The 12,145-nt window shown below is 44.9% G+C and overlaps 1 protein-coding gene across 4 annotated transcripts in view; it reads right to left on the reverse strand.

Moving 5' to 3' along the window:
- DGKZ (diacylglycerol kinase zeta) overlaps positions 1-12,145 on the reverse strand; it is a 141,638-nt gene that overhangs the window by 106,994 nt on the left and 22,499 nt on the right. For 2 of the 4 annotated variants that reach the window (XM_088461492.1, XM_088461491.1), the window contains exon 1: positions 90-127. The exons of 1 other annotated variant lie outside the window; for it this stretch is intronic. In XM_088461492.1, coding sequence (XP_088317618.1) covers position 90 — 1 coding nt within the window. In that variant the 5' untranslated portion in view covers positions 91-127. Of the gene's footprint in view, positions 1-89; positions 130-12,145 lie in introns of those variants that run through there. One more of the 4 variants, XM_088461493.1, reaches the window with a different exon arrangement.

Raw genomic sequence — 12,145 nt, forward strand, 5'->3', positions numbered from 1 at the left:
TATCAAATACACAGATCAGTGAACTGGAGAGGACAGACAAATGTAGGACAGACAGATATAAGGCACAGAGACACACAGATAGAGCTCACTGGTATAGACAAAACAGCTGCAGTAGATCTGGGGGCTCCAGTGAGCTGCTGACAGGACTTTAAGGAGATTACTCGCACAGTGCATTTAGGCTTTTATCTTACAGGGTCGCACAAAACCCCCACTGCTATCGACCAATCACACACTACCATTTATACCATCAGCTGTGCTCTCAAGCTGAGAACGTCACTCGCCGTCCTTATATACTACACAGAGGAGTGTGCTGAAAAAAAAAATGAGCAGCATCTCCTGCTGGTCGTAAGTGGAAATACAACCAGAGAACTTCAGTACCCTTTAACCGCAATGCTTTAAAAAACGGTATACCACCCATACAGTATGGAGAAAGCCATTTCAAGGTTTGTACACAATACTGATAAGACTGTAGCCGATCAATTCACCTTGAGGGGGTCACTGTTTTTACTGAACGGACAAAAACAATGGATGGATTATACGCAACGATAAATTCATTGTTTTCTAGGTCATCCCTTGCTATGGGTTATTTCTATTCTAGATAAGTAGAGACAGGCAGTTTAGAAACACAGCCCTGGATCGTATTTAATGGAGTGCTAGCTCTTCTCCTGGGGGTCTTCAAGCGACTTCCCAAGTGGTGTCAAAAGAAAACATTCTCGGAAACCAAATGGGTGGCAAACGTGAGCTGCCATGCAGTATTTAGAGGCAAATAAATAATTCTTCAATGAAGTTAGCAATGGGAGAACGTCCTGTTACAGCCTAGAACTGTCTCTCCGTTCACAAGCACAGTTCTGATCGAAACGCGAAGGCGCTTCGCTCAATTCTGGAGCAAACATAGTGCAAAAACATGAGCGAGATCCACCAACAGGGCCAAGTTCAGCTCTGCTTTTGTGTTGTATGAACAAATAAATCACCTCCCTCTTACTTTCGTTTTTTTCTGTTTTTGTTTTTCATTTTGGGAGATGCAATTTATGGACAAGGAGGAGCAAATTCAGTTGTGGGTGGAATTATCCTTTATGGCAAGCCTCTATACCGCTGGTGGGGGAACAGCTGGACCAGGAACAGGCCGACTCCAGGTTTGTAGCCCCCCCCCGATCTGGATGTTTTCTGTAGTTCAGGACGTGGGAACCAAGGGAAGCCATCTGTGAAAGAACTAACCGGGGGAAGCCACTTCCGTGTCGTGTGACCACGGGTGGAGAAAGTGTGTAGCTTGGCACAGGGCACATACTGGCACCATGTGATATCCCTTCCTCAAACCTGACAAATGTAAGCACACAAATAATTACTGGCAGGTAGTTTAGGCCTTCACTGAAACAGAACTCCAGCACGGATGGCGTAGTGGTTAGCATTACTGCCTCACAGCACTGAGGTCTTGGGATCGATTTACGCCACGGCCCAAACTGTGTGGAGTTTGTATGTTCTAGTCGAGCTTGCGTGGGTTTCCTCCCAAAATCTAATATTTGGCTCCTGACAAATGTGTGTACATGATGTGGGGCGGAATATAGATTGTAAGCTCCAGTGGGACAGGGACTGATGTGAATGGACAAAAAAGTTATGTAAAGAGATATATAAATAACTGGCAATTCTGAGACGGGGCCAGAATTTCAGTAAAATGGGCATATATTACTCAAAAGGAAAGTGAATGGGAAAATAGTGTATTTTTGCTTTTATGCAGGGCTGCAAGCATTGCAAGACACCTCTGAATGGGTAAAATATGCACAAAGTCATCGTAGTCATCACCTTAATCAGTGCGCCCATGTACCTGCCCTACACTAGGTTACAAGGATACGCTTCCTAACAGACGGATTATCGCTTTGCTGCAGATTTGCATAAACACGCAGTTACTGAACCCCGCCCATGTAACAAACGCCTCTTTGGTCGTAAGTGTGGATGTGTCCAAATCGTGTATGCATGTTTATTTTCTGATCCAGTGCAGAACTAAGTCAGGCACGTTACACTATGCAAACAGGTGCAAGATGAAATACATTCACATGCATAACTATTGGGGAGATTCAAGTAAGTGCGATGACCCACTGGAACCTCACACGTTATGGGGCTGTGCACATAGCAGGTTATGGTGGTCACACAACTCTGTTCGTGCTGACTCGCCCCTCTATAAGCAAATTTTTATTGCCGTAGCATTTACCAAGGCACAGTGACAGTGTACGCAAGTAAGAAATGATCCATGAACTTAGGAGTGTTTAGCCTCCATTGACCTATATACTCTAGCAAAAGACATCTTAGAACAGTGCCCCTCCTGTACCCACTACAATAAATAGAATACATACTATAAATATATATATATACATATATATATATATATATATATATATATATATACATACACACATATATACATACACATATACACACACACATACACACATTTATATATACAGAGTTAGGTCCATATATATATATTTGGACACTGACGCAATATTCATAATTTTGGCTCTGTACACCACCACAGTGGATTTGAAATTAAACAGTGAAGATGCAATTGAAGTGTTCAAAAATATTAGATGAAACATTTAGGAATTGTAACCATTTTTATACACTTTAATATAATGTTAATTTTTAATACTTTGGCAGGAATCCTTTACAGGCAATGACTGCCTGAAGTCTGGAGCCCATGGACATCCCCAAATGCTGTGTTTCCTCCTTTGTTATAATTTGCCAGGCCTTTACCGCAGCTGTCTTCAGTTGTTGTTTGTTGGTGGGCCTTTCTGCCTTTGGCATGTGAAATGCTCCATCGGGATGAGATCATGTGATTGACTCGTCCATTGCGGAATATTCCACTTCTTTGCCCTAAACTCCTGTGTTGCTTTGCAGTATGTGTTGGGTCATTGTCCATCTACACTGTGACATGCCGTCCAATCAGCTTTGCTGAATTTGGCCCAATCTGAGCAGACACTATATCCCTATACACTTCAGAATTCATCCGGCTGCTTCTGTCACATCATCAATGAACACTAGTGACCCAGTGCCTCGCCCATGCCATCTCACTGCCTCCACTGTGTGCTACAGAGGATGTGGAATGCCTCGGATCATGAGCCATTCCAAGCCTTCTCCTTACTTTCTTCTTCACATCATTCTGGTACAGGCTGATCTTCGTTTGATCTGTCCAAAGAATGATGTCCCAGGACTGGGCTGGCTATTCTAGATGTTTGCTGGCGAAGTCTAATATGGCCTTTCTATTCTTAAGGCTTCTTAAGGATCCTGCGATCATCCACCACTGTTGTCTTCCATGGATTTCCAGGCCTTTTTGTGTTGCCAAGCTCACCAATGTGTTCTATTTATTTCAGAATGTAACAAACTGTTAATTTGGCCACTCCTAAGGTTAATGCCATCTCTCTGATGAATAAGTCTTGTGTTTGCAGCCTAAAACTGGGTACACACTGACAGATGTATTGGCCAATCAATTGATCGGCCAATATATCAGGTGCCTGTCGGCCAGTGTGTACCAGCGATACGTCCGTGAACAGACATATCGTGTTGGCTCTACTGCACAGCCAATGGCAGATACATCTGTCCAATGGGCAATGTCTACGGGCAGTCTGCAGACCGCCCATACACTTGCAGCAGAGGCCGAAGGAAGGGGGGAGGCGGGACACTCCCCCCTGCCAGAAGCAAATGATGGTCGTTCAGTATGTATAAACGACCATCATCTGCACATACATCTGCTCAGTGTGTACCCAGCTTTAGGTTGTCCTGTGTCACTTGATTGGAGAGCTCCTTTGCCCACATGTGGGTTCACAAGAATAGCTTCCAAATGCAAATGCCACACTTGGTTTCAACTACAGACCTTTTGCATTCTTAATTGATAAAGATATAACACAGGAATATCCCCCACCTGTCCATGAAACAGCTTCTGTGTCAATTGTCCATTTACTTTTGGTCCCTAGAAAAAATAGGGGGCTACAGATTAAACAGCTGTAATTTCTAAACCCTTCCTCCAATTTGGAGCGAATACCCTCAAATTAAAGCAGATAGTCTCCACTTTAAAATCATATTCATCACATAACTGTAACTTGAATGTGTTTTGGTAAACAGCTAAATTAATGAACATTACATCAGTGTTCAAACATACATGGACGTAGAGATATATATAACACATAGAGAATATGAGATATGGTAAGAACTTACCCTTGTTATCTCTATTTCTACGAAGTCCATATGGTTCCACAGGATACCTTGGGGGTATAGACGAGGGCGGTAGAAATCAGGCACCTCAGTGTTAATTTTCATCTCCCAGGATGCACTGGGGTCCCTCACCTATACCCCGCCCCCGAGCCAAGGCACCTTCAGTTACGTAACAAGAAGTAGGCCGGAGGAGGAGGAGGAGGAGGAGAAGAAAAAGTCTGGAACACACAAGAATCATATTCTCACCAGAAGGAGATGGAAAACCTGCGACCAGAACAAAGCCCGTTTGCAGCACAGATGCGACAGGGTGGGAGTCCTGTGGAATCCTATGGACTTCGTAGAAATAGAGATAACATCTTACCATCTCTTTTATTTTCTACTTCAGGGTCCATAAGGTATTCACAGGATACCTTGGGGATGTCCCAAAGCAGTATCCTTCAAGGGCAGGGACGCTCCTGTGCAGAAAGGAGAATTCACCGTCCGAAGGAAGCATCCTGAGGCGCGAAGGTATCAAAAGGTATAATACCTCACAAAAGGTATGGACAGAAGACCATGTGGTCGCCTTGTAAAGCTGAACAGCCGAGGCAGCACGGCGAGCTTGGGTTGCCCAATCTTCTGCAGAGGCATGGAATGAAAATGGGCATACTCCACCATGTTGAACGTCGACACAATGAATCCCAGTAACCTCATTGCCAAGCGAATGGACTATCGACGATTGTGTAGGCAATAGCGTATCCTTGCCTGCAACACAGAGATCTTTTCCTCTGTTAAACAGATCCTCCGTTGTTGAAAGGCCAACAGTGCACCGAGATGGAGCATCCTCTGAGAAGGACTACTTCCAGTTGATTAGCCAACCGTGAGTCTGCAACACAGATCTCATCAGTTGCAGATGGCAGTGAAGCACCTCTGGAGACCCAGCCAACACTAGAAGGTTGTCCAGGCAGGGTAACAGGCGGACCCGGTGCATCCGCAAGTGCCTCGCCATAACTGCCATACCTTGGTAAACACTTGCGGAGCTGTAGAGAGGCCAAATGGCAAGGCCTGAGACTGGAAATGTCGACTGCCCACTGCAAATCTGAGGAAACACTGTGAGCTGAAGCAAACGGGATATGCAGGAAGACATCCTGAATGTCCAAAGACACCAACAAATCCCCAGGTTCCATATGCAAAATAATGGATCGCAGGGTCTCCATCCTGAACCAAGGTACCCTCAGTTAGTGAGGGACTTGAGAGTAGGGATAGGCCGATAACCTTCATTCAGTATCTGAACCAGAAGGAGATTGGAGTAATAACCCGTTCCTCCTTCAGGGAACGGGACAGGTACCATGACGCCTGCTAGAAGCAAGGATTGTATTGCCGTCTAGATTTGCAGGGCCTTGTCATAAGTCCACGGATCCTTCGGGGTCTTGCTAGCTAAGGCCCCGGAGTCCCACCAGGATCCCTGGATCAGTACCGGCGTCCTGGCCCGGCGGGATGGAGGAGCGGTAGCATGGATGCCCTACAGGACTGTCCGCGTTATCCGCTAGGCGTCTGCTGCACTAAAAATCTTCAGGGGCTGCCTAAAGCAGCCCCCCCCCTGAACAGTGGCCGACTCCGTGCCGGGCGCCTACTAAACTGAAGGTGCCTTGGCTTGGGGGCGGGGTATAGGAGAGGGACCCCAGTGCATCATGGGAGATGAAAATCAACTCTGAAGTGCCCGATGACTACCGCCATCGCCTATATCCCCAAGGCATCCTGTGGATACCTTATGGACCCTGAAGTAGAAACATATATATATATATATATATATATATATATATATATATATATATATATATATAAAATCTCCTTTAGTTATACCGTTCAGATGTCACTGGTGCTTTTGCCATCTTATAGAGAATTGTCTCAGCATTAACAGCTGACGATAAAAACAGAAGGCACCAGTGACACCTACAGGCTATAGACAGGTATTACTCTCCATCACATTCACGTAGATCAGTGTACATATTTTTTTCAAGTCAGCTGCGCACCTAGCTGAACCATTTTGAAATTAGGTCATTCTAAACAATTCATGAAGATTGACAGGGACGGCGAGAGCCAACTGCTCAACCACCACCTTAAGAAAAAAAAAAATTTTTTGCATTTTCCACTTGGTTTAAACCCCAAATTTCAGTTGTGATTACATTAGTTGAAATATTTGTCAGCCATACCGCAATTTAACAAATTTTGGTTGAGTTTCATTCATCATTTGGAAAGGAATATTGCATTGCGAGAAATTTCTGCTCTTAAAATGTCATCAAACCATTAGGGAATATTGCACCCCACTGATATGCAGACAGGGACATTTTTATTAAAAATGAACAAATGACACATGAATAATGAAAAAAAATAAAACAGATGCTCTAATTCAAAAATGTGCACCCACACAAGAAAGCTAGAACATGCACACAAGAACAGTTGTATTATTACTTATTACTTGCAATGTGCTATACACTGCTAGTGTTTACTGTACTGATCTCTTGCTCCGGGTGACAGAACTATTGCTGCCTATCTCCGTCACACAACGACAACTGCCTTTTATGGAAGTCTGGAGGAAAAAAGGAAGAAAAACGTCCAAACACAGCTTGATCACCGCCAGAACAAAGTAACACATTTCATTTACGTAGCTTGGACAAAGTGAGCTCAATTTATGTAACATTGATGAGGTTATCCCCTTTAGACGTCGGTCACGTCTAACTGCAACTTCTACTAAAACACTGCTGTCACTTCCTTACAAATCTTCCTGTGCTTTTCAGCCAAGCGATACAATCAAGAAGAGTTGCTTACTGCCGTTGCCCTGGGACACGACCCAGCTATCTCCATTGTTTTCAGCACTGATCGGCAACCCGATTCCCTTCAGGGGGGCGCATTGGGCGACCACCCTAACCTTCTAAATGGTCGCACATCAATCTTAACTTCAGTAGGAAGTTAAATTAATTCTTTTGATCAATGAAAGACGCCAGTCTGTAATAAGGTATTGGCAGGCCTCATAAATAAGCATTACAAGCTATACCAATCAAATAGGACAATAAAACATGTAGGAGCTGGGGGGATGCAAAGTGAGGACTCGAGGGGCCGTCTGTTGTCCATCACTGGAATATCGCTTTATACAGAGACCGGCTTAGCGTAATGCGGCTGCGACTTACGCATATTTTCACACAACTATAGGATGTATGGATAACACACTGCTATACAGTAAATATTGCAAAAAAAGAAGGTAAAGTCAATAAATGGAAGACACCTGCAAGGTTTAAAACTGCTACAATATTTTGCAGTACCTCAACATTTAGTAAGGGAAGACTATGGGGCATATCCAATTGGATGCGAGGTTTAGCGATGTAAAAAACCTCGCACCCAGTTTTGGATTACCGCGGGTATGCGCGCTCCCGATATCCAATAACAAAAAAAAATGGTCTCTGGGTTTTCAGAGCTGAAACCCTGCAGCAAAAAAAAAGATACTTACGAGTCCGGGGGTCTCCGCAGCTCCCAGTGGCCTCCCCTCCATCTTGTCACTGGGGAGGGGGCTACTATGAGTCCTGGGAGTTGCTGGAATCAATGGTTTAGCGCACATTAACCCAATGTTTACCAGGCTGGGAAATGGCTGATTAATTGAATAGCTATTCACCCCGTGGCGCGATCAATTAGCTGCGGGATATATCTAGATGTTAACTGAGTTCCCCCCCCCCATACACTGCTTTGATATTTGTGCAAATGCGCCCTCCCCCCCTTTCCTATGCTAGTGACAGTGATATGATGGTTGGAGAAGAATGGCGAAAGACATAACTAGTAGATAGCAGAGAGAGGACATTTCTCTGCACCCAGTCACCGTCACAGTTGGGGCATGGCACTCAAACTATATCAGACTGAAATGGTAAGGGTATAATAAAGGGGCTTTCCAGACCAGTTAGCAGGCTCCTCCCAAAACACTTGGGGGGGGGGGGGGGAGATGTATTGCCCATACCAACCAATCCGCTTCAACCTTTCATATTATGGAGTGCACTTGATAAATGCTAGCTAGAAGCAGATTGGTTGCTATAGGAAACTGATCCACTCTTTAGTAGGTTTAATCAGGGGCGTAGAGAGACTTACTAATTACCTAAGCCCAGGTTTTGCATGAAGTGGCCCGGCTGGGGGTCAGGTCCGACGCCACTCCCCCCTCCCTCCTACCGGTCAGCAGCCCAGCACACGCTGCTGTGCTACAGTGGGAGAGTCTCCCCAGCCTTTGCGGGGGGTGGGCGATCACACTGACTGCTCCTCCCCCGGATTAGCGCCGGGCTGAGGGTCTCACAGTGCACCTCTTCACCCAGGTCTGGGACAGCTTTCTACGGCCCTGGGTTTAATACTTCTCCACCTTCGATAAGATGCCACAAAATACAAACCTGCATTACTTACAACTAACAGAACTTTTTCAGGCTATGGAGAACACTGCACCCACCTAATGGGTTTACTGCCAGCCCCACCGCAACGCACCCCTCTTGCAGCCCGATCTCGCACAGGACTTATGGATTTTTGTAAGCAGCCCTATGGGGCAGTGAACAAAAATCTGCGCTTACTGTACTTGTGCTGAGAAGAGGCTCACAGGTAATTAAATTGACCCAATGGGTTAGTGGCTTTTAACTTACAGTATATCAGGGGTATGCAATATGCGGCCCACAGTTTTGCCATTAGGAAAATGCATACTGGGAAGCGTAGTTCCACAACAGCTAGAAGCCCACATGCTGAATACCCCGGCAGTATATCAATACATACATGTTAAAAACAAGTAGTGAGTTATAATTGCAGTAAATGCAAGACTCTACTGAAACATTCAAATTAAAGCTATTAATACACCAGATATATTTCACAATGGCATTAAAGGAAGCAAACATTATGTTATTAATCATGCCAAACACTAATAGCAGTATAGCTGAACAGTGGCAACAAACATAAAAGCTTTATACAACATACTAAACCACAGCTTCTCAAACTCGGTCCTCAGGACCCGAAACAGGGCATGTTTTCCAGGTCTCCTCAGAGAATCAGAAGGGAAATAATTAGCTCCACCTGTGGATCATTTAAAATGTGTCAGTGAGTAATGAGCACACCTGTGCACCTGCAAGGTGATCTGCAAAACGTGACCTGTGTGGGGTCCTGGGGACAGAGTTTGAGAACCGCTGTACTAAACACTTAGCCTTGAAAAAGTCATTATAGGGTAAAACGCGTCGACTATGAGAAACTTTGCACTTAAACACACATTTTATTACAATCAGAGCAGTAATTGCTTGGGGGTATGTCCTTGAATACAGTACCTGTCATGTGAGAACGTACAGTAAGTGCAGGATAAAGTCTACATACGAGCAAGTAGTTTATTTCGCTACTGCTGTGTTATTGCATTTACTGACGGAACATTTATCTAGGTTTTTTGGTCTTATGCAAGCGAAGGGAACCAGTTTCCTGTAATCTACAGATTTTTCTCTGCAACTCGTGATTTTTAGGAATAGAAAATCCAGGATACTTAAAAAAAAAAAAAAAAAAAAAAAAGTTTCTTCCCATGTAAGCTCTTCGAGCAACGCACCAGTGTGATAGAAGAGTAGTGATCCCGCTAGACCGCAGACAGGGCAGGGCGCTGAGGGTGCAGGCAGGGAGTCTTTACACGCTCTTCAGAAAAGGAGTCGTCGCCAGTTCGTCACACTTGGAGAAGTGCCCAGCACTTACGGAGGTGCAGGACTTCCCCCAAGCTCTCCCCTCACTGTGAATAGACGCTGTTTGCATGTGCGCGGCATATATTCACCCGGCTGAGATCGGTCACCGCAACTTCTCCCAAAAGCCATACACCACAGCCTGCGAGTGGGTAAGGCACAGTGCAGGCTGTTTTAGCGGAGCGCCGATAAGAGGGCAGGGGGCATTTTGCCCCTTTAAAAAAAAAAAAAGCCAAGCCTATCTGGAACACTAGAAGAGCGCCTTTTACAATGGGTTGAAAAATACGTCCTATATGCAGCACTGGTCATTATAATGTAGCCTGTAACAAATAGATGTTGCATACAATGGACAATAGTAATAGCTTAGGCCAGTTACCAGATCATTGTAAAAAGCATTGCTAGGAATGGACCCTATTGCTTTGGATGTGGCACACCCGCTTTGATATGCGTCTGTGATCAGGAAGGGTGGCGGCAGATTCCTACATCCTCCACTGACCACAGCGTAGGTGCTGGTTACACACTGCTTACCAAATGCAGCCACATCTCCTGGCTCCCCTGGTTAACTGGTCTTAGAGTTAAGGTATAGATCTGCATCAGTTCCTATGTTAATGCACATCTCCGATACATACGCAGATATCCTTCTGTGACATCGCTTGCTGTGCCCTCGATGCCGCAGTCTGATTGACAGGTTGCTGCCGTTTGGGGGCGGGGGGGGGGATGACCAGCGTTTTACAAAATAGGGTTGAGTCAGCCCCGTTTTGTAGGGGTGCTGAGGCCAGCGTCTGCGTCTTCCGATGCACATTTATTGGCCTCTGCGGCGTGATTACATCTCACATCCTGAGTAACCTGATCACAGGGGCCGGCAGGGGGTGTCTTTTACGCAAGGAGCCTCCTACTGCATTTGCATAATATTGCACAGCCACTGCGTACAAAGACTCAGCGGCTGTGGGGATAGTGTCCATCTCTGAATCAGGCCCTTGGGATGGATAATTCAAATCAGTGGGGTTTACCCGGGTGTGGTATAAGAGATAGACAGTAATTAGTTAGACAATGTCTAGATAGACATCAGATGTTAGACAGTCAATAGTTAGACAGGGAAAAAAGTTAGACACAAACAAAAGTCAGACACACTAAAGTAGTTAGACATGTAAAAAGTTCGACAGGTATAAAAGGTCGACAGGGTCAAAAGTGCGACATGAAAATGGTCGACAATTATTTTTTTTGTTTTTTAGCCCTAATCTTCACCCTAACTGTAACCCTCCCTTTGGTGCCTAACCCTAACCCTCCCTCCTGGTGTCTAACCCTAACCGTGGGGGTAAGTGCCTAACCCTAACACTCCAGTAAGTGCCTAACCCTAACAAAAAATAAAAAAAATGTGTCGACCATTTTTGTGTCGATCTTTTTCATGTCGAATTTTTGACCCTGTCGACCTTTTGTACCTGTCGAACTTTTTATATGTCTAACTTTAGTGTGTCTGACTTTTGTCTGTGTCTAACTTTTATCCTTGTCTAACTATTAACTGTCTAACATCTGGTGTCTATCAAGACATTGTGTAACTAATTACTGTCTGTCTATAGTCCGGAACCCGGTTTACCCCGCGCGTTAAACTACAGAAGCGGACTTTTATCTCAGAGCTTCAGGAGCAGCAAGGAAAAAAATCTGCAAGAAAAGGCTCCGTGGAAACCCACGGATTCTGCAGTTTTCGTGGAATCAGTGGGTTCATTTGTGGTAACCCCTGGTTTAACTTGTGGGGAAAATGCTATTTAATTGAATAGCAATATTGAATTCCACCACTAGTCACTAACTGATCTATGCACATGTACTAAGGGAAGCATGAAAAGTTATATGGTTTCAGAATAAAACAAAAAAGGAATTTACGTAGACTTAAACTACTCTCCCAAGTGAGCAGACTAGCCTCCCTGATAGCACAGCCAAGTAGGCGGTCCAGTAACTTAGGGGGTCTATTTACTAAGCAGTGTTAGGAGACAGAGTGAAAAGTGATAAGGTGCCAGCCAATCAGCTCCCAACTGTCATTTTTCAAACACAGCCTGTGAGATGACAGTTGGGAGCTGATTGGCTGGTACCTTATCACTTTTCACTCTGTCTCCTAACACTGCTTAGTAACTAGACCCCTTAACTTGAATTGTGGCATCGTGCATCCGCCCCCTCGGTGGCACTAATGCGACATTGAGCAGCGGCAGGAAGTGCCGTGGTAATGCCACGCCCCTTGCATCTAACATTTGCAATGT

Source organism: Taudactylus pleione, unplaced genomic scaffold (genome assembly GCF_031769625.1).
Source record: "Taudactylus pleione unplaced genomic scaffold, aTauple2 ptg001060l, whole genome shotgun sequence".
In the NCBI taxonomy this organism is placed as follows: Eukaryota; Metazoa; Chordata; class Amphibia; order Anura; family Myobatrachidae; genus Taudactylus; species Taudactylus pleione.